The sequence below is a fragment of the Eucyclogobius newberryi genome, unplaced genomic scaffold (genome assembly GCF_026437365.1).
Source record: "Eucyclogobius newberryi isolate DKJ021-1_F unplaced genomic scaffold, fEucNew1.0.hap1 SCAF_5, whole genome shotgun sequence".
Classification (NCBI taxonomy): domain Eukaryota; kingdom Metazoa; phylum Chordata; class Actinopteri; order Gobiiformes; family Gobiidae; genus Eucyclogobius; species Eucyclogobius newberryi.
In genome coordinates, this window is record NW_027316167.1 from 4488008 (window position 1) to 4514519 (window position 26512).

General features: G+C 46.5%; 1 protein-coding gene across 1 annotated transcript in view; it reads left to right on the forward strand.

The window, feature by feature from the left end:
* kcnq1.1 (potassium voltage-gated channel, KQT-like subfamily, member 1.1) overlaps positions 1-26512 on the forward strand; it is a 162839-nt gene that overhangs the window by 14336 nt on the left and 121991 nt on the right. The window contains 1 exon segment of the mRNA XM_072465616.1: positions 23109-23199. Within this exon segment, the coding sequence (XP_072321717.1) occupies positions 23109-23199 (91 nt within the window).

Genomic DNA, 26512 nt, shown 5'->3' on the forward strand with positions numbered 1-26512 from the left:
GACTCTGGTGGTCTCTCTGTCCGTCCTGCTGGACTCTTGTGGTCTCTCTGTCCGTCTTGCTGGACTCTGGTGGTCTTTCTCTCTGTCCTGCTGGACTCTGGTGGTCTCTCTGTCCGTCCTGCTGGACTCTGGTGGTCTCTCTGTCCGTCTTGCTGGACTCTGGTGGTCTCTCTGTCCATCCTGCTGGACTCTGGTGGTCTCTCTGTCCGTCCTGCTGGACTCTTGTGGTCTCTCTGTCCGTCTTGCTGGACTCTGGTGGTCTTTCTGTCCATCCTGCTGGACTCTGGTGGTCTCTCTGTCCCTCCTGCTGGACTCTTGTGGGCCCTCTGTCCGTCTTGCTGGACTCTGGTGGTCTTTCTGTCCGTCCTGCTGGACTCTGGTGGTCTCTCTGTCCGTCCTGCTGGACTCTGGTGGTCTTTCTGTCCATCCTGCTGGACTCTGGTGGTCTCTCTGTCCATCCTGCTGGACTCTGGTGGTCTATCTCTCCGTCTTGCTGGACTCTGGTGGTCTTTCTGTCCATCCTGCTGGACTCTGGTGGTCTCTCTGTCCATCCTGCTGGACTCTGGTGGTCTCTCTCTCCGTCTTGCTGGACTCTGGTGGTCTTTCGGTCCATCCTGCTGGACTCTGGTGGTCTCTCTGTCCATCCTGCTGGACTCTTGTGGTCTCTCTCTCTGTCTTGCTGGACTCTGGTGGTCTTTCTGTCCATCCTGCTGGACTCTGGTGGTCTCTCTGTCCGTCCTGCTGGACTCTGGTGGTCTTTCTGTCCATCCTGCTGGACTCTGGTGGTCTCTCTGTCCGTCCTGCTGGACTCTGGTGGTCTCTCTGTCCATCCTGCTGGACTCTGGTGGTCTCTCTGTCCGTCCTGCTGGACTCTTGTGGTCTCTCTGTCCGTCTTGCTGGACTCTGGTGGTCTTTCTGTCCATCCTGCTGGACTCTGGTGGTCTCTCTGTCCATCCTGCTGGACTCTGGTGGTCTCTCTGTCCGTCCTGCTGGACTCTTGTGGTCTCTCTGTCCGTCCTGCTGGACTCTGGTGGTCTTTCTGTCCATCCTGCTGGACTCTGGTGGTCTCTCTGTCCGTCCTGCTGGACTCTGGTGGTCTTTCTGTCCGTCCTGCTGGACTCTGGTGGTCTTTCTCTCTGTCCTGCTGGACTCTGGTGGTCTCTCTGTCCATCCTCCTGGACTCTGGTGGTCTCTCTGTCCGTCCTGCTGGACTCTTGTGGTCTCTCTGTCCGTCTTGCTGGACTCTGGTGGTCTTTCTCTCTGTCCTGCTGGACTCTGGTGGTCTCTCTGTCCGTCCTGCTGGACTCTGGTGGTCTCTCTGTCCGTCTTGCTGGACTCTGGTGGTCTCTCTGTCCATCCTGCTGGACTCTGGTGGTCTCTCTGTCCGTCCTGCTGGACTCTTGTGGTCTCTCTGTCCGTCTTGCTGGACTCTGGTGGTCTTTCTGTCCATCCTGCTGGACTCTGGTGGTCTCTCTGTCCCTCCTGCTGGACTCTTGTGGTCCCTCTGTCCGTCTTGCTGGACTCTGGTGGTCTTTCTGTCCGTCCTGCTGGACTCTGGTGGTCTCTCTGTCCGTCCTGCTGGACTCTGGTGGTCTTTCTGTCCATCCTGCTGGACTCTGGTGGTCTCTCTGTCCATCCTGCTGGACTCTGGTGGTCTCTCTCTCCGTCTTGCTGGACTCTGGTGGTCTTTCTGTCCATCCTGCTGGACTCTGGTGGTCTCTCTGTCCATCCTGCTGGACTCTGGTGGTCTCTCTCTCCGTCTTGCTGGACTCTGGTGGTCTTTCGGTCCATCCTGCTGGACTCTGGTGGTCTCTCTGTCCATCCTGCTGGACTCTTGTGGTCTCTCTCTCTGTCTTGCTGGACTCTGGTGGTCTTTCTGTCCATCCTGCTGGACTCTGGTGGTCTCTCTGTCCGTCATGCTGGACTCTGGTGGTCTCTCTGTCCCTCCTGCTGGACTCTTGTGGTCTCTCTGTCCGTCTTGCTGGACTCTGGTGGTCTTTCTGTCCATCCTGCTGGACTCTGGTGGTCTCTCTGTCCGTCCTGCTGGACTCTGGTGGTCTTTCTGTCCATCCTGCTGGACTCTGGTGGTCTCTCTGTCCGTCCTGCTGGACTCTGGTGGTCTCTCTGTCCATCCTGCTGGACTCTGGTGGTCTCTCTGTCCGTCCTGCTGGACTCTTGTGGTCTCTCTGTCCGTCTTGCTGGACTCTGGTGGTCTTTCTGTCCATCCTGCTGGACTCTGGTGGTCTCTCTGTCCATCCTGCTGGACTCTGGTGGTCTCTCTGTCCGTCCTGCTGGACTCTTGTGGTCTCTCTGTCCGTCCTGCTGGACTCTGGTGGTCTTTCTGTCCGTCCTGCTGGACTCTGGTGGTCTTTCTCTCTGTCCTGCTGGACTCTGGTGGTCTCTCTGTCCATCCTCCTGGACTCTGGTGGTCTCTCTGTCCGTCCTGCTGGACTCTTGTGGTCTCTCTGTCCGTCTTGCTGGACTCTGGTGGTCTTTCTCTCTGTCCTGCTGGACTATGGTGGTCTCTCTGTCCGTCCTGCTGGACTCTGGTGGTCTCTCTGTCCGTCTTGCTGGACTCTGGTGGTCTCTCTGTCCATCCTGCTGGACTCTGGTGGTCTCTCTGTCCGTCCTGCTGGACTCTTGTGGTCTCTCTGTCTGTCTTGCTGGACTCTGGTGGTCTTTCTGTCCATCCTGCTGGACTCTGGTGGTCTCTCTGTCCGTCCTGCTGGACTCTGGTGGTCTCTCTGTTCGTCCTGCTGGACTCTTGTGGTCTCTCTGTCTGTCTTGCTGGACTCTGGTGGTCTTTCTGTCCATCCTGCTGGACTCTGGTGGTCTCTCTGTCCGTCCTGCTGGACTGTGGTGGTCTTTCTGTCCATCCTGCTGGACTCTGGTGGTCTCTCTGTCCGTCCTGCTGGACTCTGGTGGTCTCTCTGTCCGTCCTGCTGCTGGCCGGCTCGACCTCTACATAATTGGCCCAGGGCACAAAGGCCTCGGAGCACGGCGGATGTGTGAATTCAGCCTGTGAGAGCGCGTTCAAAGTCCCTCCAATCAAATCAAGGCACGGAAATGTCACGACTGGAAGAAGAATTCTGGGCCTGACACATTCACCGAGCGACACTTCAGTCCGTCATTGTGCACTTTACAGACACCATTCTCTCTGATTGTGTCCACCAGCCGTCTCAGAGCTCTAATAGAATTTCCACATTGCCGTCTTTTTAGCTCAGTTTGAGAACAAATCTGAAAAGACCCAAATGCAAAATGGACTTTTTGAACCATGTTATAACCTTTGGCCTCATTCAAGAATGTTTTGGTAGGAAATGTTCATAATTTCTATTTGAAGAAGATGCTGAGAGTCGAGAACTGCTGCTTCCATCGACTGTACGGCTGCTTCCAACACGTCGCTCATTTACATGTTCAGTTCAAGATGTATTTGCAAAGAAAAGCCTTCTAAACGTTTAAATATGGACGTAAGAAGGGTTTATCTACAGATTTGTGCATGAGAACGCGTCATGAATGAAGCCCATTTGTCTTTGTATTTGTAAGTACTTCATTAAGAACCTTTAACCTCATGGTTACGAGGTCCAGTGACTCTGACTGTGACTTTCAAGAATACAAAGGATTTCCATTAAAGTAAAAGGTTGAAACTTCAGAGATGAGAAAATGTTAGAGCTTTTATGTTCTGATGCTGCAAAACGTTCTCTCTCAAGTGCCATTCAAACATATTTTATTAGATTTAAATTGATTCTCTTTTGACTTATTCATTGTTCATTGTTTTATGTTGAATCCCCAAGACAAGTTCCTGTTTGTGAGTTTTGTTCATGACAAAGGAAATAAACCTTTTCTGATTCTGATATTTTAGTAAATATGAATCTGGAGGACTTTTCCCCCGTTATTTTAGTGAGTTATTATCATTTAAAAGCATAAAAACATCGTCCAGTGGTCTGAACCGCGCTGACGTTTTGTTCCGTCGTTTTCAAGTCTCTTTTGTAACACTGGAGTTCACTCCAGGTCGTTCCTTTCCAAACACTTCAAAACAAACCTGTTTATCGCTGACCCACAACTGGGACTCTTATCAGGACACGCCGCTGTGTTTGGCCCTCGTGTGGGGCCCTTGCACTCTGTGGGACCCGGAGCCACACTGAGGGATGAATGTGGTCAAGTCTGTGTCCCCTCGAACCCAAAACGAGGAGAAGCAAATGAAAGATGAGAAGGATTTCAGCGCTGAAGTCCCACAGCTTTAGAGCCGAAGATGAACTGTAAAAGCCTGTTTCATGTGTCATACGTCTCCACAAACCTGATTCACGCTTGTCTCCTGCTCGTCTCCATGGCGATATCATGGATCAGAGTCAGGTTTATTGTCACAGTTAGAGAAGAATCAGGCGTCGATGTGGCTGTACCTATAGTTTAAAGACTTCATATTTCCATAGAATCATAGCGCCACCTTCAGGCGGTTACGTAGTTGTTTCTTAATGTGAGTCTGTAAAGAAAGAGGATAAACCAGCTTAAATAAAGCTTTAAATAATAATCTACAAGCCTTCAGCCCGGCTTTTCACTGGAGGCAAACGATGACATGATCACGTAAAAGATTATCATCGATTATTGATCATTGAAATAACCAGCGACTACTTTAATCATTATATGAGTCTGGCTGATAGATATTGTTTGGTGCTTTAATAGTTAGGATGTTGTCAAGGGAAATCTCTTTGGTTTTTTCTGGGCCAAATGTAGTCACAGTCTCACTTATATTCACTCTCACGGCCCAAACAAAAGAAGAATTGCCTGATTAATTACTTTTCAAAATTACCGTTGGCTGCAGCCCTAGTGTGTGGACTTTAAAAACATAGAGGAGCACTTCCTAAAGAATCAGGGCACCACCTCATGACATCACCTGGTGGAATAGAGAGTGAGAAGAAAACTGAATATGGAGAATTACTCATAAAAATCATCATTACTCATGAAAACATGCATGACTCAAACAATGGCCCAGTTTATGAGGGAACAACTTGGTAAAAATACTAGTAAATTTACTTTGACTCGGGACCTTTACGTTATCTACTTCCTTTGATGCACCTTTCAGCTGTTCAGTCTTGGTAACCACATTCTCAGCAGCATGTTTGATTCAGTGGAACTCTTGAGTGTGGACGAGCAGTGTGTGCAGGGCTCCAGCGGGGGTCCCACGCCCGGTGCCGTTTCCGTGGTTACAGGGGGAGGAGGCGAGCGGTCCCTCCTCCGTCACGGCCGAGCGTACACGGCCGAGCCGCGGTCACCTTGAGCTGACGGAGAGTTTTATCTTTCCTGAATAACGATGTTTGAACGAGCTTCGCCGATAAGAGCGACTCAAGGTCATTCCCCGCCGAGCGTCTGATCCCGCCTCTGATCCCGCCTCTGATCCCGCCTCTGTTCACGCCGTTCACCCAAAGGTAAAATAGTAAGGACTCTTTCAAGGCGATACGGTCCAGGTTTGGTTGAGAGGTTCATGTCTGGACGAGGCGCTTTGCCTTGTGCTTTTTAACTATAGTTTTCTTCATGAAAGTTTTCTCTGCACTGTTGCGCCACCCGCTGTTGTCCAAAGGTAGCGCGCCGTTGGTACATTTCGGTCGCCGCAACGAGGGCGGAGCTTTTAGACGGGACTGAGAGGCTGGTTCGGAGAGAAGGAGCATTAGGACGTTTTAGGGCTGCGACTAACGATCATTTCGCTAATCGATTGATCTGACGATTATTCTTTTTATTCATCGATTAGTTAATGATGAAAACTGAAGCTGAACCTGTCCTTAGACAAATGTCCCAGAGTCCCCTGTCCTTAGACAAATGTCCCAGAGTCCCCTGTCCTTAGACAAATGTCCCAGAGTCCCCTGTCCTTAGACTCTCCTTCTCAGCCAGGAAAAACAACAAAAAACCTCCTTGGGAAAACGTTTAAACAGAGTGAAGGAGAGATCTTCTGGAGATCTGGAGGAGCTGGAGGATCTGGAGGAGCAGGAGGATCTGGAGGAGCAGGAGGATCTGGAGGAGCAGGAAGAGTAAGAGGAGCTGGAGGAGCTGGAGGATCTGGAGGAGCAGGAGGATCTGGAGGAGCAGGAGGATCTGGAGGAGCAGGAAGAGTAAGAGGAGCTGGAGGAGCTGGAGGATCTGGAGGAGCAGGAGGATCTGGAGGAGCTGGAGGAGCTGGAGGAGCTGGAGGAGCTGGAGGAGTAAGAGGAGCTGGAGGAGCTGGAGGAGCTGGAGGAGTAAGATGAGCTGGAGGAGCTGGAGGAGTAAGAGGAGCTGGAGGATCTGGAGGATCTGGAGGAGCAGGAGGAGTAAGAGGAGCTGGAGGATCTGGAGGATCTGGAGGAGCAGGAGGAGTAAGAGGAATAAGAGGAGCTGGAGGAGCTGGAGGATCTGGAGGAGCAGGAGGAGCTGGAGGAGCTGGAGGAGCTGGAGGATCTGGAGGAGTAAGAGGAGCTGGAGGAGCTGGAGGAGTAAGAGGAGCTGGAGGATCTGGAGGAGCTGGAGGAGCTGGAGGAGCTGGAGGAGCTGGAGGAGTAAGAGGAGCTGGAGGAGCTGGAGGAGACATATCTAGACAAAGGGAACACGCTGAGAGGCTCTTGTTCCTTTCACTGCCGCTTTAATGTTCTCTTTGCGCCTTTGACATGAGGAATAATTAATGTGGTCTTTTGTCTTTTATTCGCTCCGACCGAGAGAACAGAGAGTACATTATGTACTGCAGTACGCGTTTAAAACATGAATACTGTTTCATGACGCAGTATTCTACACTTTAAAACATGAATACTGTTTCATGACGCAGTATTCTACACTTTAAAACACGAATACTGTTTCATGACGCAGTATTCTACACTTTAAAACATGAATACTGTTTCATGACGCAGTATTCTACACTTTAAAACACGAATACTGTTTCATGACGCAGTATTCTACACTTTAAAACACGAATACTGTTTCATGACGCAGTATTCTACACTTTAAAACACGAATACTGTTTCATGACGCAGTATTCTACACTTTAAAACACGAATACTGTTTCATGACGCAGTATTCTACACTTTAAAACACGAATACTGTTTCATGACGCAGTATTCTACACTTTAAAACATGAATACTGTTTCATGACGCAGTATTCTACACTTTAAAACATGAATACTGTTTCATGATGCAGTATTCTACACTTTAAAACATGAATACTGTTTCATGACGCAGTATTCTACACTTTAAAACACGAATACTGTTTCATGACGCAGTATTCTACACTTTAAAACACGAATACTGTTTCATGACGCAGTATTCTACACTTTAAAACATGAATACTGTTTCATGACGCAGTATTCTACACTTTAAAACACGAATACTGTTTCATGACGCAGTATTCTACACTTTAAAACATGAATACTGTTTCATGACGCAGTATTCTACACTTTAAAACATGAATACTGTTTCATGACGCAGTATTCTACACTTTACTGTTTCATGACGCAGTATTCTACACTTTAAAACACGAATACTGTTTCATGACGCAGTATTCTACACTTTAAAACACGAATACTGTTTCATGACGCAGTATTCTACACTTTAAAACACGAATACTGTTTCATGACGCAGTATTCTACACTTTAAAACATGAATACTGTTTCATGACGCAGTATTCTACACTTTAAAACACGAATACTGTTTCATGACGCAGTATTCTACACTTTAAAACATGAATACTGTTTCATGACGCAGTATTCTACACTTTAAAACACGAATACTGTTTCATGACGCAGTATTCTACACTTTAAAACATGAATACTGTTTCATGACGCAGTATTCTACACTTTAAAACATGAATACTGTTTCATGACGCAGTATTCTACACTTTAAAACACGAATACTGTTTCATGACGCAGTATTCTACACTTTAAAACATGAATACTGTTTCATGACGCAGTATTCTACACTTTAAAACACGAATACTGTTTCATGACGCAGTATTCTACACTTTAAAACATGAATACTGTTTCATGACGCAGTATTCTACACTTTAAAACACGAATACTGTTTCATGACGCAGTATTCTACACTTTAAAACACGAATACTGTTTCATGACGCAGTATTCTACACTTTAAAACATGAATACTGTTTCATGACGCAGTATTCTACACTTTAAAACACGAATACTGTTTCATGACGCAGTATTCTACACTTTAAAACATGAATACTGTTTCATGACGCAGTATTCTACACTTTACTGTTTCATAACGCAGTATTCTACACTTTAAAACACGAATACTGTTTCATGACGCAGTATTCTACACTTTAAAACACGAATACTGTTTCATGACGCAGTATTCTACACTTTAAAACACGAATACTGTTTCATGACGCAGTATTCTACACTTTAAAACACGAATACTGTTTCATGACGCAGTATTCTACACTTTAAAACACGAATACTGTTTCATGACGCAGTATTCTACACTTTAAAACATGAATACTGTTTCATGACGCAGTATTCTACACTTTAAAACATGAATACTGTTTCATGACGCAGTATTCTACACTTTAAAACATGAATACTGTTTCATGACGCAGTATTCTACACTTTAAAACATGAATACTGTTTCATGATGCAGTATTCTACACTTTAAAACACGAATACTGTTTCATGACGCAGTATTCTACACTTTAAAACACGAATACTGTTTCATGACGCAGTATTCTACACTTTAAAACACGAATACTGTTTCATGACGCAGTATTCTACACTTTAAAACATGAATACTGTTTCATGACGCAGTATTCTACACTTTAAAACACGAATACTGTTTCATGACGCAGTATTCTACACTTTAAAACACGAATACTGTTTCATGACGCAGTATTCTACACTTTAAAACATGAATACTGTTTCATGACGCAGTATTCTACACTTTAAAACACGAATACTGTTTCATGACGCAGTATTCTACACTTTAAAACACGAATACTGTTTCATGACGCAGTATTCTACACTTTAAAACACGAATACTGTTTCATGACGCAGTATTCTACACTTTAAAACACGAATACTGTTTCATGACGCAGTATTCTACACTTTAAAACACGAATACTGTTTCATGACGCAGTATTCTACACTTTAAAACACGAATACTGTTTCATGACGCAGTATTCTACACTTTAAAACACGAATACTGTTTCATGACGCAGTATTCTACACTTTAAAACACGAATACTGTTTCATGACGCAGTATTCTACACTTTAAAACACGAATACTGTTTCATGACGCAGTATTCTACACTTTAAAACACGAATACTGTTTCATGACGCAGTATTCTACACTTTAAAACACGAATACTGTTTCATGACGCAGTATTCTACACTTTAAAACACGAATACTGTTTCATGACGCAGTATTCTACACTTTAAAACATGAATATTGTTTCATGATGCAGTATTCTACACTTTAAAACACGAATACTGTTTCATGACGCAGTATTCTACACTTTAAAACATGAATACTGTTTCATGACGCAGTATTCTACACTTTAAAACATGAATACTGTTTCATGATGCAGTATTCTACACTTTAAAACACGAATACTGTTTCATGACGCAGTATTCTACACTTTAAAACATGAATACTGTTTCATGACGCAGTATTCTACACTTTAAAACACGAATACTGTTTCATGACGCAGTATTCTACACTTTAAAACATGAATACTGTTTCATGACGCAGTATTCTACACTTTAAAACAGTGGTCCCCAAACTTTTAGACTCGAGGGCCACATTGGGTTCTAAAATTTGGCCGAGGGGCGGGGCCAGGAAAATATGGTGTGTTTGTGTGAACGAATGAATTACTATAAATGACACGCAAGATTTGACCTGTAACTTGTAACAAAGCAACAAATGCATTAAATAATGATTAATTTTCTACTGTCTTCTACTGTCCACAAGAGTCTTCTACTGTCCACAAGAGTCTTCTACTGTCCACAAGAGTCTTCTACTGTCCACAAGAGTCTTCTACTGTCCACAAGAGTCTTCTACTGTCCACAAGAGTCTTCTATTGTCCACTAGAGTCTTCTACTATCCACAAGAGTCTTCTACTGTCCACAAGAGTCTTCTACTGTCCACAAGAGTCTTCTACTGTCCACAAGAGTCTTCTACTGTCCATAAGAGTCTTCTACTGTCCACAAGAGTCTTCTACTGTCCACAAGAGTCTTCTACTATCCACAAGAGTCTTCTACTGTCCACAAGAGTCTTCTACTATCCATAAGAGTCTTCTACTGTCCACAAGGGTCTTCTACTATCCACAAGAGTCTTCTACTGTCCACAAGAGTCTTCTACTGTCCACAAGAGTCTTCTACTATCCACAAGAGTCTTCTACTGTCCACAAGAGTCTTCTACTATCCATAAGAGTCTTCTACTGTCCACAAGAGTCTTCTACTGTCCACAAGAGTCTTCTACTATCCACAAGAGTCTTCTACTGTCCACAAGAGTCTTCTACTGTCCACAAGAGTCTTCTACTGTCCACAAGAGTCTTCTACTGTCCATAAGAGTCTTCTACTGTCCACAAGAGTCTTCTACTGTCCACAAGAGTCTTCTACTATCCATAAGAGTCTTCTACTGTCCACAAGAGTCTTCTACTATCCATAAGAGTCTTCTACTGTCCACAAGGGTCTTCTACTATCCACAAGAGTCTTCTACTGTCCACAAGAGTCTTCTACTGTCCACAAGAGTCTTCTACTATCCACAAGAGTCTTCTACTGTCCACAAGAGTCTTCTACTATCCATAAGAGTCTTCTACTGTCCACAAGAGTCTTCTACTATCCACAAGAGTCTTCTACTGTCCACAAGAGTCTTCTACTATCCATAAGAGTCTTCTACTGTCCACAAGAGTCTTCTACTGTCCACAAGAGTCTTCTACTATCCATAAGAGTCTTCTACTGTCCACAAGAGTCTTCTACTATCCATAAGAGTCTTCTACTGTCCACAAGGGTCTTCTACTATCCACAAGAGTCTTCTACTGTCCACAAGAGTCTTCTACTGTCCACAAGAGTCTTCTACTATCCACAAGAGTCTTCTACTATCCACAAGAGTCTTCTACTGTCCACAAGAGTCTTCTACTGTCCACAAGAGTCTTCTACTATCCACAAGAGTCTTCTACTGTCCACAAGAGTCTTCTACTGTCCACAAGAGTCTTCTACTATCCACAAGAGTCTTCTACTGTCCACAAGAGTCTTCTACTATCCATAAGAGTCTTCTACTGTCCACAAGAGTCTTCTACTATCCACAAGAGTCTTCTACTGTCCACAAGACTCTTCTACTGTCCACAAGAGTCTTCTACTGTCCACAAGAGTCTTCTACTATCCATAAGAGTCTTCTACTGTCCACAAGAGTCTTCTACTATCCACAAGAGCCTTCTACTGTCCACAAGAGTCTTCTACTGTCCACAAGAGTCTTCTACTGTCCACAAGAGTCTTCTACTATCCACAAGAGTCTTCTACTATCCACAAGAGTCTTCTACTGTCCACAAGAGCCTTCTACTGTCCACAAGAGTCTTCTACTGTCCACAAGAGTCTTCTACTCTACTGTCCACAAGAGTCTTCTACTGTCCACAAGAGTCTTCTACTATCCACAAGAGTCTTCTTCAGTGTCAAACACTTGCGCTTCCCGCTTGATTGGCCCCGGTGGCCGTTTGTGGTGAATTTTATTTTCTGCGCGCCATAGATTTTCTTGTGCGCGCACTAAGTGCGAGCAGCGCACTATGTGCGAGCAGTGCACAGCTGCGCAGGCACGCAGCTTAGAGGGGACAGTGCCATCTCTTGGGGAAATGTGGGCATTACAGGCGAAAGGTAAAATGAACGGCCAGCCACAGTATCGTGAGTTTGAATAGTTTTAAAGTGTTAGCGTTAGCATACGTCATGTAGCTGAAGGTGTTAGCGTTAGCTTCCGTCATGTAACTGAAGGTGTAAGCGTTAGCATCCGTCATGTAGCTGAAGGTGTTAGCGTTAGCATCCGTCATGTAGCTGAAGGTGTTAGCCTTAGCATACGTCATGTAGCTGAAGGTGTTAGCGTTAGCATCCGTCATGTAGCTGAAGGTGTTAGCCTTAGCACACGTCATGTAGCTGAAGGTGATAGTGTTAGCATACGTCATGTAGCTGAAGGTGTTAGCGTTAGCATACGTGATGTAGCTGAAGGTGTTAGCGTTAGCATCCGTCATGTAGCTGAAGGTGTTAGCGTTAGCATACGTGATGTAGCTGAAGGTGTTAGCGTTAGCATCCGTCATGTAGCTGAAGGTGTTAGCGTTAGCATACGACATGTGGCTGAAGGTGTTAGCGTTAGCATACGTCATGTAGCTGAAGGTGTTAGCGTTAGCATACTTCATGTAGCTGAAGGTGTTAGCCTTAGCATACGTCATGTAGCTGAAGGTGTTAGCGTTAGCATCCGTCATGTAGCTGAAGGTGTTAACGTTAGCATCTGTCATGTAGCTGAAGGTGTTAGCGTTAGCATCCGTCATGTAGCTGAAGGTGTTAGCCTTAGCATACGTCATGTAGCTGAAGGTGATAGTGTTAGCATACGTCATGTAGCTGAAGGTGTTAGCGTTAGCATACTTGATGTAGCTGAAGGTGTTAGCGTTAGCATCCGTCATGTAGCTGAAGGTGTTAGCGTTAGCATACGTGATGTAGCTGAAGGTGTTAGCGTTAGCATCCGTCATGTAGCTGAAGTTGTTAGCGTTAGCATCCGTCATGTAGCTGAAGGTGTTAGCCTTAGCATACGTCATGTAGCTGAAGGTGATAGTGTTAGCATACGTCATGTAGCTGAAGGTGTTAGCGTTAGCAAACGTGATGTAGCTGAAGGTGTTAGCGTTAGCATCCGTCATGTAGCTGAAGGTGTTAGCGTTAGCATACGTGATGTAGCTGAAGGTGATAGTGTTAGCATCCGTCATGTAGCTGAAGGTGTTAGCGTTAGCATACGTGATAAGATAAGATATGTAGCTGAAGGTGTTAGCGTTAGCATCCGTCATGTAGCTGAAGGTGTTAGCGTTAGCATACGTGATGTAGCTGAAGGTGTTAGCGTTAGCATCCGTCATGTAGCTGAAGGTGTTAGCGTTAGCATACGTCATGTAGCTGAAGGTGTTGGCGTTATCATACGTCATGTAGCTGAAGGTGTTAGCGTTAGCATACGTCATGGAGCTGAAGGTGTTAGCGTTAGTATACGTCATGTAGCTGAAGGTGTTAGCGTTAGCATACGTCATGTAGCTGAAGGTGTTAGCGTTAGAACACGTCATGTAGCTGAAGGTGTTAGCGTTAGCATACGTCATGTAGCTGAAGGTGTTAGCGTTAGCATACGTCATGTAGCTGAAGGTGTTAGCATACGTCATGTAGCTGAAGGTGTTAGCGTTAGCATACGTACCTGTTCACCATGTTCTCTCATCGCCATTATTTTAAACTGCATTTACAGATAAACTGTCTGTTCTTGGTCTTGGATTTTATTAATTTCCCCCAAAAAAGCAACTTATACTCCAGTGCGACTTATATATGTTTTTTTCTTCTCTATTATGCATGTTTTGGCTGGTGCGACTTATACTCCGGAACTTACGGTACGAGCACAAGACTCTGGAGTTCACTCTTGACTTGAGTTGATCTGAGTTGGACAACGGCTGCTCCTGCGTTCAGATATTAGAGTATTTGTCATATATTTGTGTTATATTTGTGTGTGTTTGTGTTCCTTTGAGACGCTCTCTTCTGTGACATCACGCGTCCAAATATGCAGCGTTCCATTGACCAAAACAGCAGCAACAGTTTGTCTGACGAAGCTTTAAATATGATGGAACAGAAACACAAAATAATCAGTGGCTCTAATTATTTTGAGCATTTTTCTTAAGCCCAGATTTGAATGGAATGAAAATAATTGGATCGTTTACGTCTCTAACGATCTCTGGAGAAAAAGTTTAGACTTTACTTCTAAACTCCACATTGGCTTTGTTCAGGTCGGAGCAGATTAAAAGCACCAAACTGCGATTGTAACGAAGTGTTTGGATTTGGATTTGAGAGTTTGTGGATAAGAGCTCAGAAAAGAGAGATTAAAGAAGAGGAGATGTTGTTTGTTTGGGGTCTTATCAGTGGTGGTGCCCGCGGTGCTCAGTAAACTGCCCGGTTACTCCCTCCTGCATAGTTTCCATGAACAGGACAGAGAGATGTGTAAGTGTAAGTGTAAGTGTAAGTGTAAGTGTAAGTGTAAGTGTAAGTATAAGTATAAGTATAAGTATAAGTATAAGTATAAGTATAAGTATAAGTATAAGTATAAGTGTAAGTGTAAGTGTAAGTGTAAGTGTAAGTGTAAGTGTAAGTGTAAGTGTAAGTATAAGTATAAGTATAAGTATAAGTATAAGTATAAGTATAAGTATAAGTATAAGTATAAGTATAAGTATAAGTATAAGTATAAGTATAAGTATAAGTATAAGTGTAAGTGTAAGTGTAAGTGTAAGTATAAGTGTAAGTATGTGCAGAGTAAGAGTCCATTACAATGACTTTAGTGCAGGAAAAGCATGTGGTTTTTTATACATTATAGTCATTATACCATGTTTTATTTTGGACTTTATTAACACAGAGCTTTCCTAGGCCTCTATTTCAAACCAGGTCTTAACCAGGACTAAACCAGGTCTAAACCAGGACTAAACCAGGTCTTAACCAGGACTAAACCAGGACTTAACCAGGACTAAACCAGGACTAAACCAGGACTTAACCAGGTCTGAACCAGGACTTAACCAGGACTAAACCAGGACTAAACCAGGACTAAACCAGGACTTAACCAGGACTAAACCAGGACTAAACCAGGTCTAAACCAGGACTTAACCAGGACTAAACCAGGACTTAACCAGGACTTAACCAGGACTAAACCAAGACTAAACCAGGTCTGAACCAGGACTTAACCAGGACTAAACCAGGACTTAACCAGGACTTAACCAGGACTAAACCAAGACTAAACCAGGTCTGAACCAGGACTTAACCAGGACTAAACCAGGACTAAACCAGGACTTAACCAGGACTAAACCAGGACTAAACCAGGTCTAAACCAGGACTTAACCAGGACTAAACCAGGACTTAACCAGGACTTAACCAGGACTAAACCAAGACTAAACCAGGTCTGAACCAGGACTTAACCAGGACTAAACCAGGACTTAACCAGGACTTAACCAGGACTAAACCAAGACTAAACCAGGTCTGAACCAGGACTTAACCAGGACTAAACCAAGACTAAACCAGGACTAAACCAGGACTTAACCAGGACTTAACCAGGACTAAACCAAGACTAAACCAGGTCTGAACCAGGACTTAACCAGGACTAAACCAGGACTTAACCAGGACTTAACCAGGACTAAACCAAGACTAAACCAGGTCTGAACCAGGACTTAACCGGGACTAAACCGGGACTAAACCGGGACTAAACCAGGACTGAAGCAGGTCTTAACCAGGTCTGAACCAGGTCTTAACCAGGACTAAACCAGGACTTAACCAGGACTTAACCAGGACTTAACCAGGACTAAACCAAGACTAAACCAGGTCTGAACCAGGACTTAACCGGGACTAAACCGGGACTAAACCAGGACTGAACCAGGTCCAAACACACTACATTTACTACAGTAAATAAAAGAGGCTTCATTAGACAAAGCGAGCACACGGCGGTAAAACCGATCCCACAGCAGAAACGAGCGGAACAACATGGAGTTTTGTGGAGCTCAAACCTGAGCAGGAGTTTTCTGGTTGTTTTCAGTTCCATGTCAATGGGGAAATTGAAACGGAGTGATTTGTGAGTGTTCAGAGGAACTGAAAGAAGTCAAAGACAGTAATAAGACACGTTTCCCTGCTGTTCTCCGCTCTGAGCTAACTGACCGCTCGTCTCCCGCAGAGCGGCTCACTGACCCGTGAGTGAGATGAATGGGCCCCGGACAGTGGACCTCCTCGTACTGTCTGTGCAGGAGGCGGGGAAAACCGAGAATCACTCAATATCTCTGAGCGCCGGTGTGTGACAGGGAGCGATGTAACGCCGTGAACGACTCTAAACAAACACGAGTGTTTCAGAGCGATGCCCGAAGTGTTACGGTCCTGTCCTCTCGGTCTAAAGCAGGACCATGTACTGGACCGTGTACTGGACCGTGTACTGGACCGTGTACTGGAACGTGTTCTGGACCGTGTACCGGACCGTGTACTGGACCGTGTACCGGACCGTGTACTGGACCGTGTACTGGACCGTGTATGTACTGGACCGTGTACTGGACCGTGTACTGGACCGTGTATGTACTGGACCGTGTACTGGACCGTGTACTGGAACGTGTTCTGGACCATGTACCGGACCGTGTACTGGACCGTGTACCGGACCGTGTACTGGACCGTGTACTGGACCGTGTATGTACTGGACCGTGTACTGGACCGTGTACTGGACCGTGTACCGGACCGTGTACTGGACCGTGTACTGGACCATGTACTGGACCGTGTACTGGACCGTGTACTAGACCGTGTACTGGACCGTGTACTAGACCGTGTACTGGACCGTGTACTGGACCGTGTACTGGCCCGTGTACGTGTACATGACGTATGCTAACGGTAACACCTTCAGCTACATGACGTATGCTAACGCTAACACCTTCAGCTACATGACTTCAGCTACATGACGTATGCTAACGCTAACACCTTCAGCTACATGACGTATGCTAACGCTAACACCTTCAGCTACATGACGTATGCTAATGCTAACACCTTCAGCTACATGACGTATGCTAACGCTAACACCTTCAGCTACATGAGGCACAGACAGAACTGTGGTAAGTGTCTGGTATGTTAACGTAACATATGAACAGTTATTCAGATAACTATAGCATAAAGAACATGCTAACATGCTAACAAGTTTAGCAAAGCATCAGTTTTACCCCAAATCACTAAATCCATTGAATTCTTCTTCCTCTGTGTCACTTCTAAACAACTCCACAAACTCCAGAGGAAGAGGAAGTGCAGATTCTTCTTCTGCGTCGCCTAGAGCCTAGAGCGCCCTCTTGTGGTTGTGAAAAGAACGTATAGTATCACATATAAGTCACTCTTGAGTATAAGTCGCACCCCGGCCAAAGCTATGAGGAAAAGTGCAACTTATAGTCCGGAGAATACGGTACTCTGGAACAGATGAAAGGAAGCAGACACTACCCCGGGCTCAGCTCTCACTGGACTGTGACTGGACGGTGACTGTGACTGTGAGTGGTCAGTGAGTGGTCAGTGTGTGTCTGACCCCCACTGTGTCCTGCACATTCAGCTCAGCAAACACTGACATGACTCGAATTCAACATTTTGAAGTTGATTTGTGATTTCTTTATTCATTTTTTCTTCAATATTTCTGCTTTAATTGAAGTAAAATCCTTGTATTGTATTAATTTAAGTACATTTTATTTTACTTTTTCCTTTACCAATACAAAGGAGAATTCATTTTTTAGTTGAAGAAAACTAAAAGTAATTAAAATAGACTATTAAAAGATTAAAAGGTGCAACTGAAGCTATTTGAATCCAAGTCTTTGTCTCTGTGAATGTGGAATACACAGTCATTAGATTTGAGCTTTTGATGTTTGTTTTCCTGCTCATTCGGCTCAGAATCTCTGAAGTAAATATTAGATTGGATCCTTCTGACTATTTGAGATTTTTGAATTTATTCAAATTCAGAAACATCAAGAATAAATCATTATATTTTCTTGCGCTCGAGAAAAAAAATGAAATGAAAAATAAGCAAACAACCTATATAAAAGTATGATTATTATTTTACATTACATTTACAGTAAACGAGGAAAGTGTAATGTGATACATCAGCCCCGACACCCAGACTGGACTGTGGTGAGGAGCAGCGGTCAGCAGCGGTCAGCATCGGTCAGCAGTCACAGACAGACTGACCGCTGCCTTTGAGCTGATCCAGACCTGAACTGGAACAATCCACTGTTTCCTGCCACTTCAGATCAGCTGAAAAACCACACCTCCAACACGATGTTCTCTCTCGTTACATCGTCTGGACCGTTTCTCGTCTCGAGGATGTTTTTGCTCTTAAAGAAGACTTTAAGAAGAAGTTATTTTCCATGACAACACGAGGGAAAAGGAAAACAAGTAGAAAATAGTAGAAAAGCATCGTCGTGGAGTCGTCTGAAAACCGCTTCGACTTTCACCCGAAGGTCATTCTCAATCTGGGGACCTCGCCTGAAAATGTTATTTCTTCTCTGAGCTGTGTGATGTTTTTAGGAGGAAATGGAGAATGGGAAAACACTGAGATGAGAATGTTACAGAAGCGTCTACGAGAGGGAGAGGGAGGTCTGGGAGGAGGTGTCTGGATGCTGTAGCGTGAGGAGCACCTAGAGGGAGTGACCGGTCTCTGGAGTGACCGGTCTCTGGGGTGACCTGTGTCTGGAGGGACCGGTCTCTGGAGGGACCGGTCTCTGGAGTGACCGGTCTCTGGGGTGACCTGTGTCTGGAGGGACCGGTCTCTGGAGGGACCGGTCTCTGGGGTGACCTGTGTCTGGAGTGTCTCTGAAGTGTCTCTGGAGTGTCTCTGGAGTGTCTCTGGAGTGTCTCTGGAGTGACCGGTCTCTGGAGTGTCTCTGGAGTGTCTCTGGAGTGACCGGTCTCTGGAGGGGCCGGTCTCTGGAGGGATTGGTCTCTGGAGTGACCGGTCTCTGGAGTGTCTCTGGAGTGTCTCTGGAGTGTCTCTGGAGTGTCTCTGGAGTGACCAGTCTCTGGAGTGACCGGTCTCTGGAGTGTCTCTGGAGTGACCGGTCTCTGGAGTGTCTCTGGAGTGATCGGTCTCTGGAGTGTCTCTGAAGTGTCTCTGGAGTGACCAGTCTCTGGAGTGTCTCTGGAGTGACCGGTCTCTGGAGTGTCTCTGGAGTGACCGGTCTCTGGAGTGTCTCTGGAGTGACCGGTCTCTGGAGTGTCTCTGAAGTGTCTCTGAAGTGTCTCTGGAGTGACCGGTCTCTGGAGTGTCTCTGGAGTGACCGGTCTCTGGAGTGTCTCTGAAGTGTCTCTGAAGTGTCTCTGGAGTGACCGGTCTCTGGAGTGTCTCTGGAGTGATCGGTCTCTGGAGTGTCTCTGAAGTGTCTCTGAAGTGTCTCTGGAGTGACCGGTCTCTGGAGTGTCTCTGGAGTGACCGGTCTCTGGAGTGTCTCTGGAGTGACCGGTCTCTGGAGTGTCTCTGAAGTGTCTCTGAAGTGTCTCTGGAGTGACCGGTCTCTGGAGTGTCTCTGGAGTGACCGGTCTCTGGAGTGTCTCTGAAGTGTCTCTGAAGTGTCTCTGGAGTGACCGGTCTCTGGGGTGACCTGTGTCTGGAGGGACCGGTCTCTGGAGGGACCGGTCTCTGGGGTGACCTGTGTCTGGAGGGACCGGTCTCTGGAGTGTCTCTGGAGTGACCGGTCTCTGAAGGGGCCGGTCTCTGGAGGGATTGGTCTCTGGAGTGACCGGTCTCTGGAGTGTCTCTGAAGTGTCTCTGGAGTGTCTCTGGAGTGTCTCTGGAGTGACCGGTCTCTGGAGTGTCTCTGGAGTGTCTCTGGAGTGACCGGTCTCTGGAGGGGCCGGTCTCTGGAGGGATTGGTCTCTGGAGTGACCGGTCTCTGGAGTGTCTCTGGAGTGTCTCTGGAGTGTCTCTGGAGTGTCTCTGGAGTGTCTCTGGAGTGACCGGTCTCTGGAGTGACCGGTCTCTGGAGTGTCTCTGGAGTGTCTCTGGAGTGACCGGTCTCTGGAGTGTCTCTGGAGTGATCGGTCTCTGGAGTGTCTCTGAAGTGTCTCTGAAGTGTCTCTGGAGTGACCAGTCTCTGGAGTGTCTCTGGAGTGACCGGTCTCTGGAGTGTCTCTGGAGTGACCGGTCTCTGGAGTGTCTCTGGAGTGACCGGTCTCTGGAGTGTCTCTGAAGTGTCTCTGAAGTGTCTCTGGAGTGACCGGTCTCTGGAGTGTCTCTGGAGTGACCGGTCTCTGGAGTGTCTCTGAAGTGTCTCTGAAGTGTCTCTGGAGTGACCGGTCTCTGAAGTGTCTCTGGAGTGACCGGTCTCTGGAGTGTCTCTGGAGTGACCGGTCTCTGGAGTGTCTCTGAAGTGTCTCTGAAGTGTCTCTGGAGTGACCGGTCTCTGGAGTGTCTCTGGAGTGATCGGTCTCTGGAGTGTCTCTGAAGTGTCTCTGAAGTGTCTCTGGAGTGACCGGTCTCTGGAGTGTCTCTGGAGTGACCGGTCTCTGGAGTGTCTCTGATGTGTCTCTGAAGTGTCTCTGGAGTGACCGGTCTCTGGTGGTCAGATCTGGATTCTCTTTACAGTTCGTTCCAGCCCCCTCCACAAAAAGCAGATCCCCTTTGCCTGCCCTTTGACCTCCCCTAACGCTGACCACATGTGGAGGCCCCAGAGTGTCAGGATACTGTGGAAAAACACATTCCTTCTGGACAAATACCTCAGATTCCCCACTTTTTCGAGTCTTTAAACATTTAAAACATGTTTCCGTTTCATCTGTTTTCTCTTTGCAAAGTAGGAAAAAACGATCTCCCCAATCGGTCGTTGTCTTAAGCGATCCGGCGCCCCCCCTTTGGCTCTCCTCGGTCACGCCCCCTTGACGACCTCAACAGCCTCCACTCTCCTTCATTAATGCTAACAGAACATTTAGTAGGTTATTATCCAGTTGAATTCATCTCCGTCTCTGCTGTGTGAGGACATAAATGTCACTGCACAAACTCAAACCTCCAACATGATTATCACATCACTCATTTTGATTTACTTATTCAAACCTCTGAAACTTCTCTCATAACTTTCCACCGCTCTTCTCCATCGGTAATTGTTTCTATTTGTTCCGTTGTCTTAGCGATGAAAACCTCATAAGTCTTAGTTCTTATGCTAAATGTCCAGCCGCTCTGAATGTCTCGTCGCCCCCCATGGTTCTTTTCTCTTTTATTCACCGTAACTACAAAAACACGTCTCGTTTTGAATAATCGCTCACCCTCTGGGACAAAGTCGTCAGATGCAATTTGAAAAACGGTGAAACTCTTCAAACTTTCACCTCATTTGACCTAAACACTAACATTATCAGTCATGTATAGAAATAAATGTTGTCTTCTAAGGTTTTCGCTCGTTCGGGAGCTAGAGGGGGCGTGTGAATAATTACCGCGCAGCTTTGCAGATGTTTATCCCAAATGTGGAGTCCTGGGGGCCAAATAAGAAAGTGCAGTGTTTGAACAGTTCAAATCACAACCCCTTATCTCCCTCGGGCCCCGCGGAGCCTGTGTGACCTTCAGGGAGCCAGACGAACGCCGGCCTCTTTGTTGACTCCTGTTGATGATTTGAGCAGTTTATCGTGGGTTTTGTATTCGAACGCGGCGTGCGGTTTAGAGCGGCGTCCTTCAGAGCACTTTCCCCACCAGACTGAAATATCAATGGCAGAAAGGCGGAGCTGTGTCGCCGTGACGCTGTGTCGCCGTGACGCTGTGTCGCCGTGACGCTGTGTCGCCGTGACGTCGAGCTGGAATTCAGATCACACGAGCAACACAAAAGAGTTTGAAGGAAAGTCCTCTGCAGTTTGTTTCCTTATCGAAACACGCACGGAGATGACTTTGTTTACGCTCAGCTGACCTCCACAGCATGGCATTAGGCTTAGGGTCTCCATGGAGATAAGCAGGAGGCATCACCAGGTTACAGAGGTAGAGAAGCGAGCCCACTCACAGTAAGAAAGCATGTGTTTAATTGCGTCTTTAAGCAATTTAATCTCCCGTTGTGAAAGAAATGCAAGAGGAATGACTTCAATGACGCGCTGCGGAACATTCCAAGCAGAGGGTTAGTTGAATCCTGTGACTTTTCAAGAGGGAAACGCTCTGTTCACCACTTTAAAGAGGCACTGGTTTGTCTCGGTTCAGTCCATCCTGCTCTGGACTTGGTTTGGTCCAGGTTTAGTTTAGTGAAAGTTCAATTTTAATGTTCTGAATCAGAAACTAGGCGACGCAATAAGCTGCAAAATAAAACATGGAGCAGTCATCGATCAACGTGTTGAAACGTTTGAGCTGCTAAAAGCGGTAGATACTGCACTTTGACCTTCACCCAGACTGAAGGTCAAATTAAAAAGGGGCTGAGATTCCCCCCCGATTTACATTTGTACAAACTATTTCAACACGACAAATTGGTAGAAATGGGAGAGAAATACATTTGCTTTACTTCCCACTTTACTCGTTCAAACAGATGATTTTCATGCTCTTCCTGTGGTGGTGGAGCCCCCCCTGCTCTGCCCCAGAAGCACAGGTCACACAGGCCTCGCCCCGTCCAGCCGCCTGAGGGGACAGACCTGTGCAGGAGATGTGCTGACCCTCCACTCACATACTTTTGTTCTGACTATTGTTTTTTACTATTGTTTCTCAGCGTACAGCCCTCGTCTCTCAGCGTACAGCCCTCGTTTCTCAGCGTACAGCCCTCGTTTCTCAGCGTTCAGCCCTCGTCTCTCAGCGTACAGCCCTCGTCTCTCAGCGTACAGCCCTCGTTTCTCAGCGTACAGCCCTCGTTTCTCAGCGTACAGCCCTCGTTTCTCAGCGTTCGGCCCTCGTCTCTCAGCGTACAGCTCTCGTTTCTCAGCGTACAGCCCTCGTTTCTCAGCGTACAGCCCTCGTCTCTCACCGTACAGCCCTCGTCTCTCACCGTACAGCCCTCGTTTCTCAGCGTACAGCCCTCGTTTCTCAGCGTACAGCCCTCGTCTCTCACCGTACAGCCCTCGTCTCTCACCGTACAGCCCTCGTCTCTCAGCGTACAGCCCTCGTTTCTCAGCGTACAGCCCTCGTCTCTCACCGTACAGCCCTCGTCTCTCACCGTACAGCCCTCGTCTCTCAGCGTACAGCCCTCGTTTCTCAGCGTACAGCCCTCGTCTCTCAGCGTACAGCCCTCGTCTCTTACCGTACAGCCCTCGTCTCTCAGCGTACAGCCCTCGTCTCTTACCGTACAGCCCTCGTCTCTCAGCGTACAGCCCTCGTTTCTCAGCGTACAGCCCTCGTCTCTCAGCGTACAGCCCTCGTCTCTTACCGTACAGCCCTCGTCTCTCACCGTACAGCCCTCGTTGGCTCAGTGAGAACATCCATCCTCACTGGTGCTGGTTTTCTTGCAGGTTCCTGATCGTTCTGGCCTGTCTGGTGCTCAGCGTGCTCTCCACCATCCCAGAGTACCAGCTGCTGGCCTTCGAGTCGCTCTTCTGGGTGGTAAGTCTCACCTAGGCTCGAGGGGGCGTCGTCTCTGCCGTCACTTTAGTCCTTCACTCTCATTGGACGGAGAATAGTTACAGAATACTGAACGCCTGTATGGAAATGCTGATGTTTTCTGTTTATCTCACAAAGTATTCCTCTGATTTTAGTAAAGTAACAGTATTCTGAGCACCACCAAAGTTAGTATTCTGAACATATAATATGAGTACATTACTTTTCCACACAATAAATCTGTGACTTAAAACTCTCGCCACCTGCAGCTTCAAACTCTTGGTCCAAGGCTGAGTTTTTAGAGCCTCGTGTTAGAACTTTGTTGAAGGTTCTGCACCTGATTTTAATTTACATAATTCTTTGTGAGGTAAAAGCAAATTCTCATCCTCATGTGATGACTGTGGCCTGTAAAGTCTAAACTTGAAGTGTCTAAACATATAACGCATGCCCTTTTACCAGTGCTTTTAACTATATTTACAGTGGAAACTTTATAATTTTATTTTAATTTCAGAGCAGGTATCTGTACTTTCTACTGCGCATTCTTTTTTAACTGAACTGAAAAGTAAAGTATTTTTGAGGTTTGAGGAGTTCAAGTCCTGGCTTGGAGTAAACAAAAATATATGCATAAAATATACTAGAAATGTTAAGAAATTGAGTCGACTCGACCAACAACACACTTTTCTGTTAATCAGTGGATTTTTAGAGTAGCTGTAATAGAATGATAACATGTTTAAATCTTAAAATTTAAAATTTTAAATTCTGTCGTCTTTGCCCCCTATTCTTTTTTCTGTTTTTGCATAATTGTGTCTGACCGTAGCTAAACCAGTTACATGTCTACCCGCAGACATTTTGAGTTATTCACATATTCTGAAAGTGTGAATTCAAAGCTTTCCAATGATGTCTCACTCATGTAGATCTGATAATATTTGAGTAAGTTGTGGTCATTTGAATGTATTCAACTCTCAAACCCATTCACTGAGAAAACGGCTTCCAAAGTTTCTCACCGGAGTGAGCCCAGAGTCACAGGGGGGCTCATTTGCATCTCATTGAGATAAGCCCTCCCCCCTGTCACACTGACACCACCTCCCCCTACAGCTGTCACTGAAGACTCAAGAGGAGTGTTGTTATTGATGGTAACTGGACTTGAATCAGAATTAGAAGTTACTATATTAAAATGGAAATACTTGGATTACAAAAGGCCCTGAATAGCATCAGTGAATCAGAATAGGGTTTATTGCCATTTGTCGATAAACAGAATTCACAGATGATTCAGTGCATAATAAAAATGTATTAATCCAAGAATGTGAAAGTTATTTTCACGTTAACAAATCACATCTCTACCATCCAGAAGTCGGAATTGAATTAAATATTTACTTTTGATTCAGCACCATAAAACACACACATAAAGCACAACCCACATGTAGCATGTGTGTCAATATGCCACTGGGCTGGATCAGAAGGTAGGTTTGACTCAGGGAGGTGCGCGTAAGCAATAATACAAACTAGTGAATCAAAGTGTGGCTGTGCCTTATATATTTACAGTGAAGGTTTACCAACATACAATTAATCCAACATTTACAAAATGTACAATCTGCAGATGTTCAATGGTTTCATGGTCCTGATCAAAGCCTGCACTGGTGAGAACAATCCAGAATAAATCAGATAACTTAAGTAAGACGGATCTGTTGACATGACACTAATCAGATCACTCCAGAAATCAGATCATGAGCTCATTAGCGTGTGCTCTTACACTGAGTTTACATGTTAAAACTGATTCACCTTTAACATCTGTGTAAAGTAATAGTGTTGTTTGTTCTGTCCTTGTTCTCTTGTTGTTGTGCTTTAAAACCAGAAGTGACAGAAAAGCCAAACCAGATCACACTTCACTCTGTGCTGAGAACGTGGGCGTGTCAGAGCGTGGTCGATGGTCAGCTCAGTGTGATAGAACCGGGCGTGGTCGATGATCAGCTCAGTGTGATAGAACCGGGCGTGGTCGATGGTCAGCTCAGTGTGATAGAACCGGGCGTGGTCGATGGTCAGCTCAGTGTGATAGAACCGGGCGTGGTCGATGGTCAGCTCAATGTGATAGAACCGGGCGTGGTCGATGATCAGCTCAGCGTGATAGAACCGGGCGTGGTCGATGGTCAGCTCAGTGTGATAGAACCGGGCGTGGTCGATGATCAGCTCAGCGTGATAGAACCGGGCGTGGTCGATGATCAGCTCAGCGTGATAGAACCGGGCGTGGTCGATGATCAGCTCAGCGTGATAGAACCGGGCGTGGTCGATGATCAGCTCAGCGTGATAGAACCGGGCGTGGTCGATGATCAGCTCAGCGTGATAGAACCGGGCGTGGTCGATGATCAGCTCAGCGTGATAGAACCGGGCGTGGTCGATGATCAGCTCAGCGTGATAGAACCGGGCGTGGTCGATGGTCAGCTCAGTGTGATAGAACCGGGCGTGGTCGATGGTCAGCTCAGTGTGATAGAACCGGGCGTGGTCGATGGTCAGCTCAGTGTGATAGAACCGGGCGTGGTCGATGGTCAGCTCAGTGTGATAGAACCGGGCGTGGTCGATGGTCAGCTCAGTGTGATAGAACTGGGCGTGGTCGATGGTCAGCTCAATGTGATAGAACCGGGCGTGGTCGATGATCAGCTCAGCGTGATAGAACCGGGCGTGGTCGATGGTCAGCTCAGCGTGATAGAACCGGGCGTGGTCGATGATCAGCTCAGCGTGATAGAACCGGGCGTGGTCGATGATCAGCTCAGCGTGATAGAACCGGGCGTGGTCGATGATCAGCTCAGCGTGATAGAACCGGGCGTGGTCGATGATCAGCTCAGCGTGATAGAACCGGGCGTGGTCGATGATCAGCTCAGCATGATAGAACCGGGCGTGGTCGATGGTCAGCTCAGCGTGATAGAACCGGGCGTGGTCGATGGTCAGCTCAGTGTGATAGAACCGGGCGTGGTCGATGGTCAGCTCAGTGTGATAGAACCGGGCGTGGTCGATGGTCAGCTCAGTGTGATAGAACCGGGCGTGGTCGATGGTCAGCTCAGTGTGATAGAACTGGGCGTGGTCGATGGTCAGCTCAGTGTGATAGAACCGGGCGTGGTCGATGGTCAGCTCAATGTGATAGAACCGGGCGTGGTCGATGATCAGCTCAGCGTGATAGAACCGGGCGTGGTCGATGGTCAGCTCAGTGTGATAGAACCGGGCGTGGTCGATGATCAGCTCAGCGTGATAGAACCGGGCGTGGTCGATGATCAGCTCAGCGTGATAGAACCGGGCGTGGTCGATGATCAGCTCAGCGTGATAGAACCGG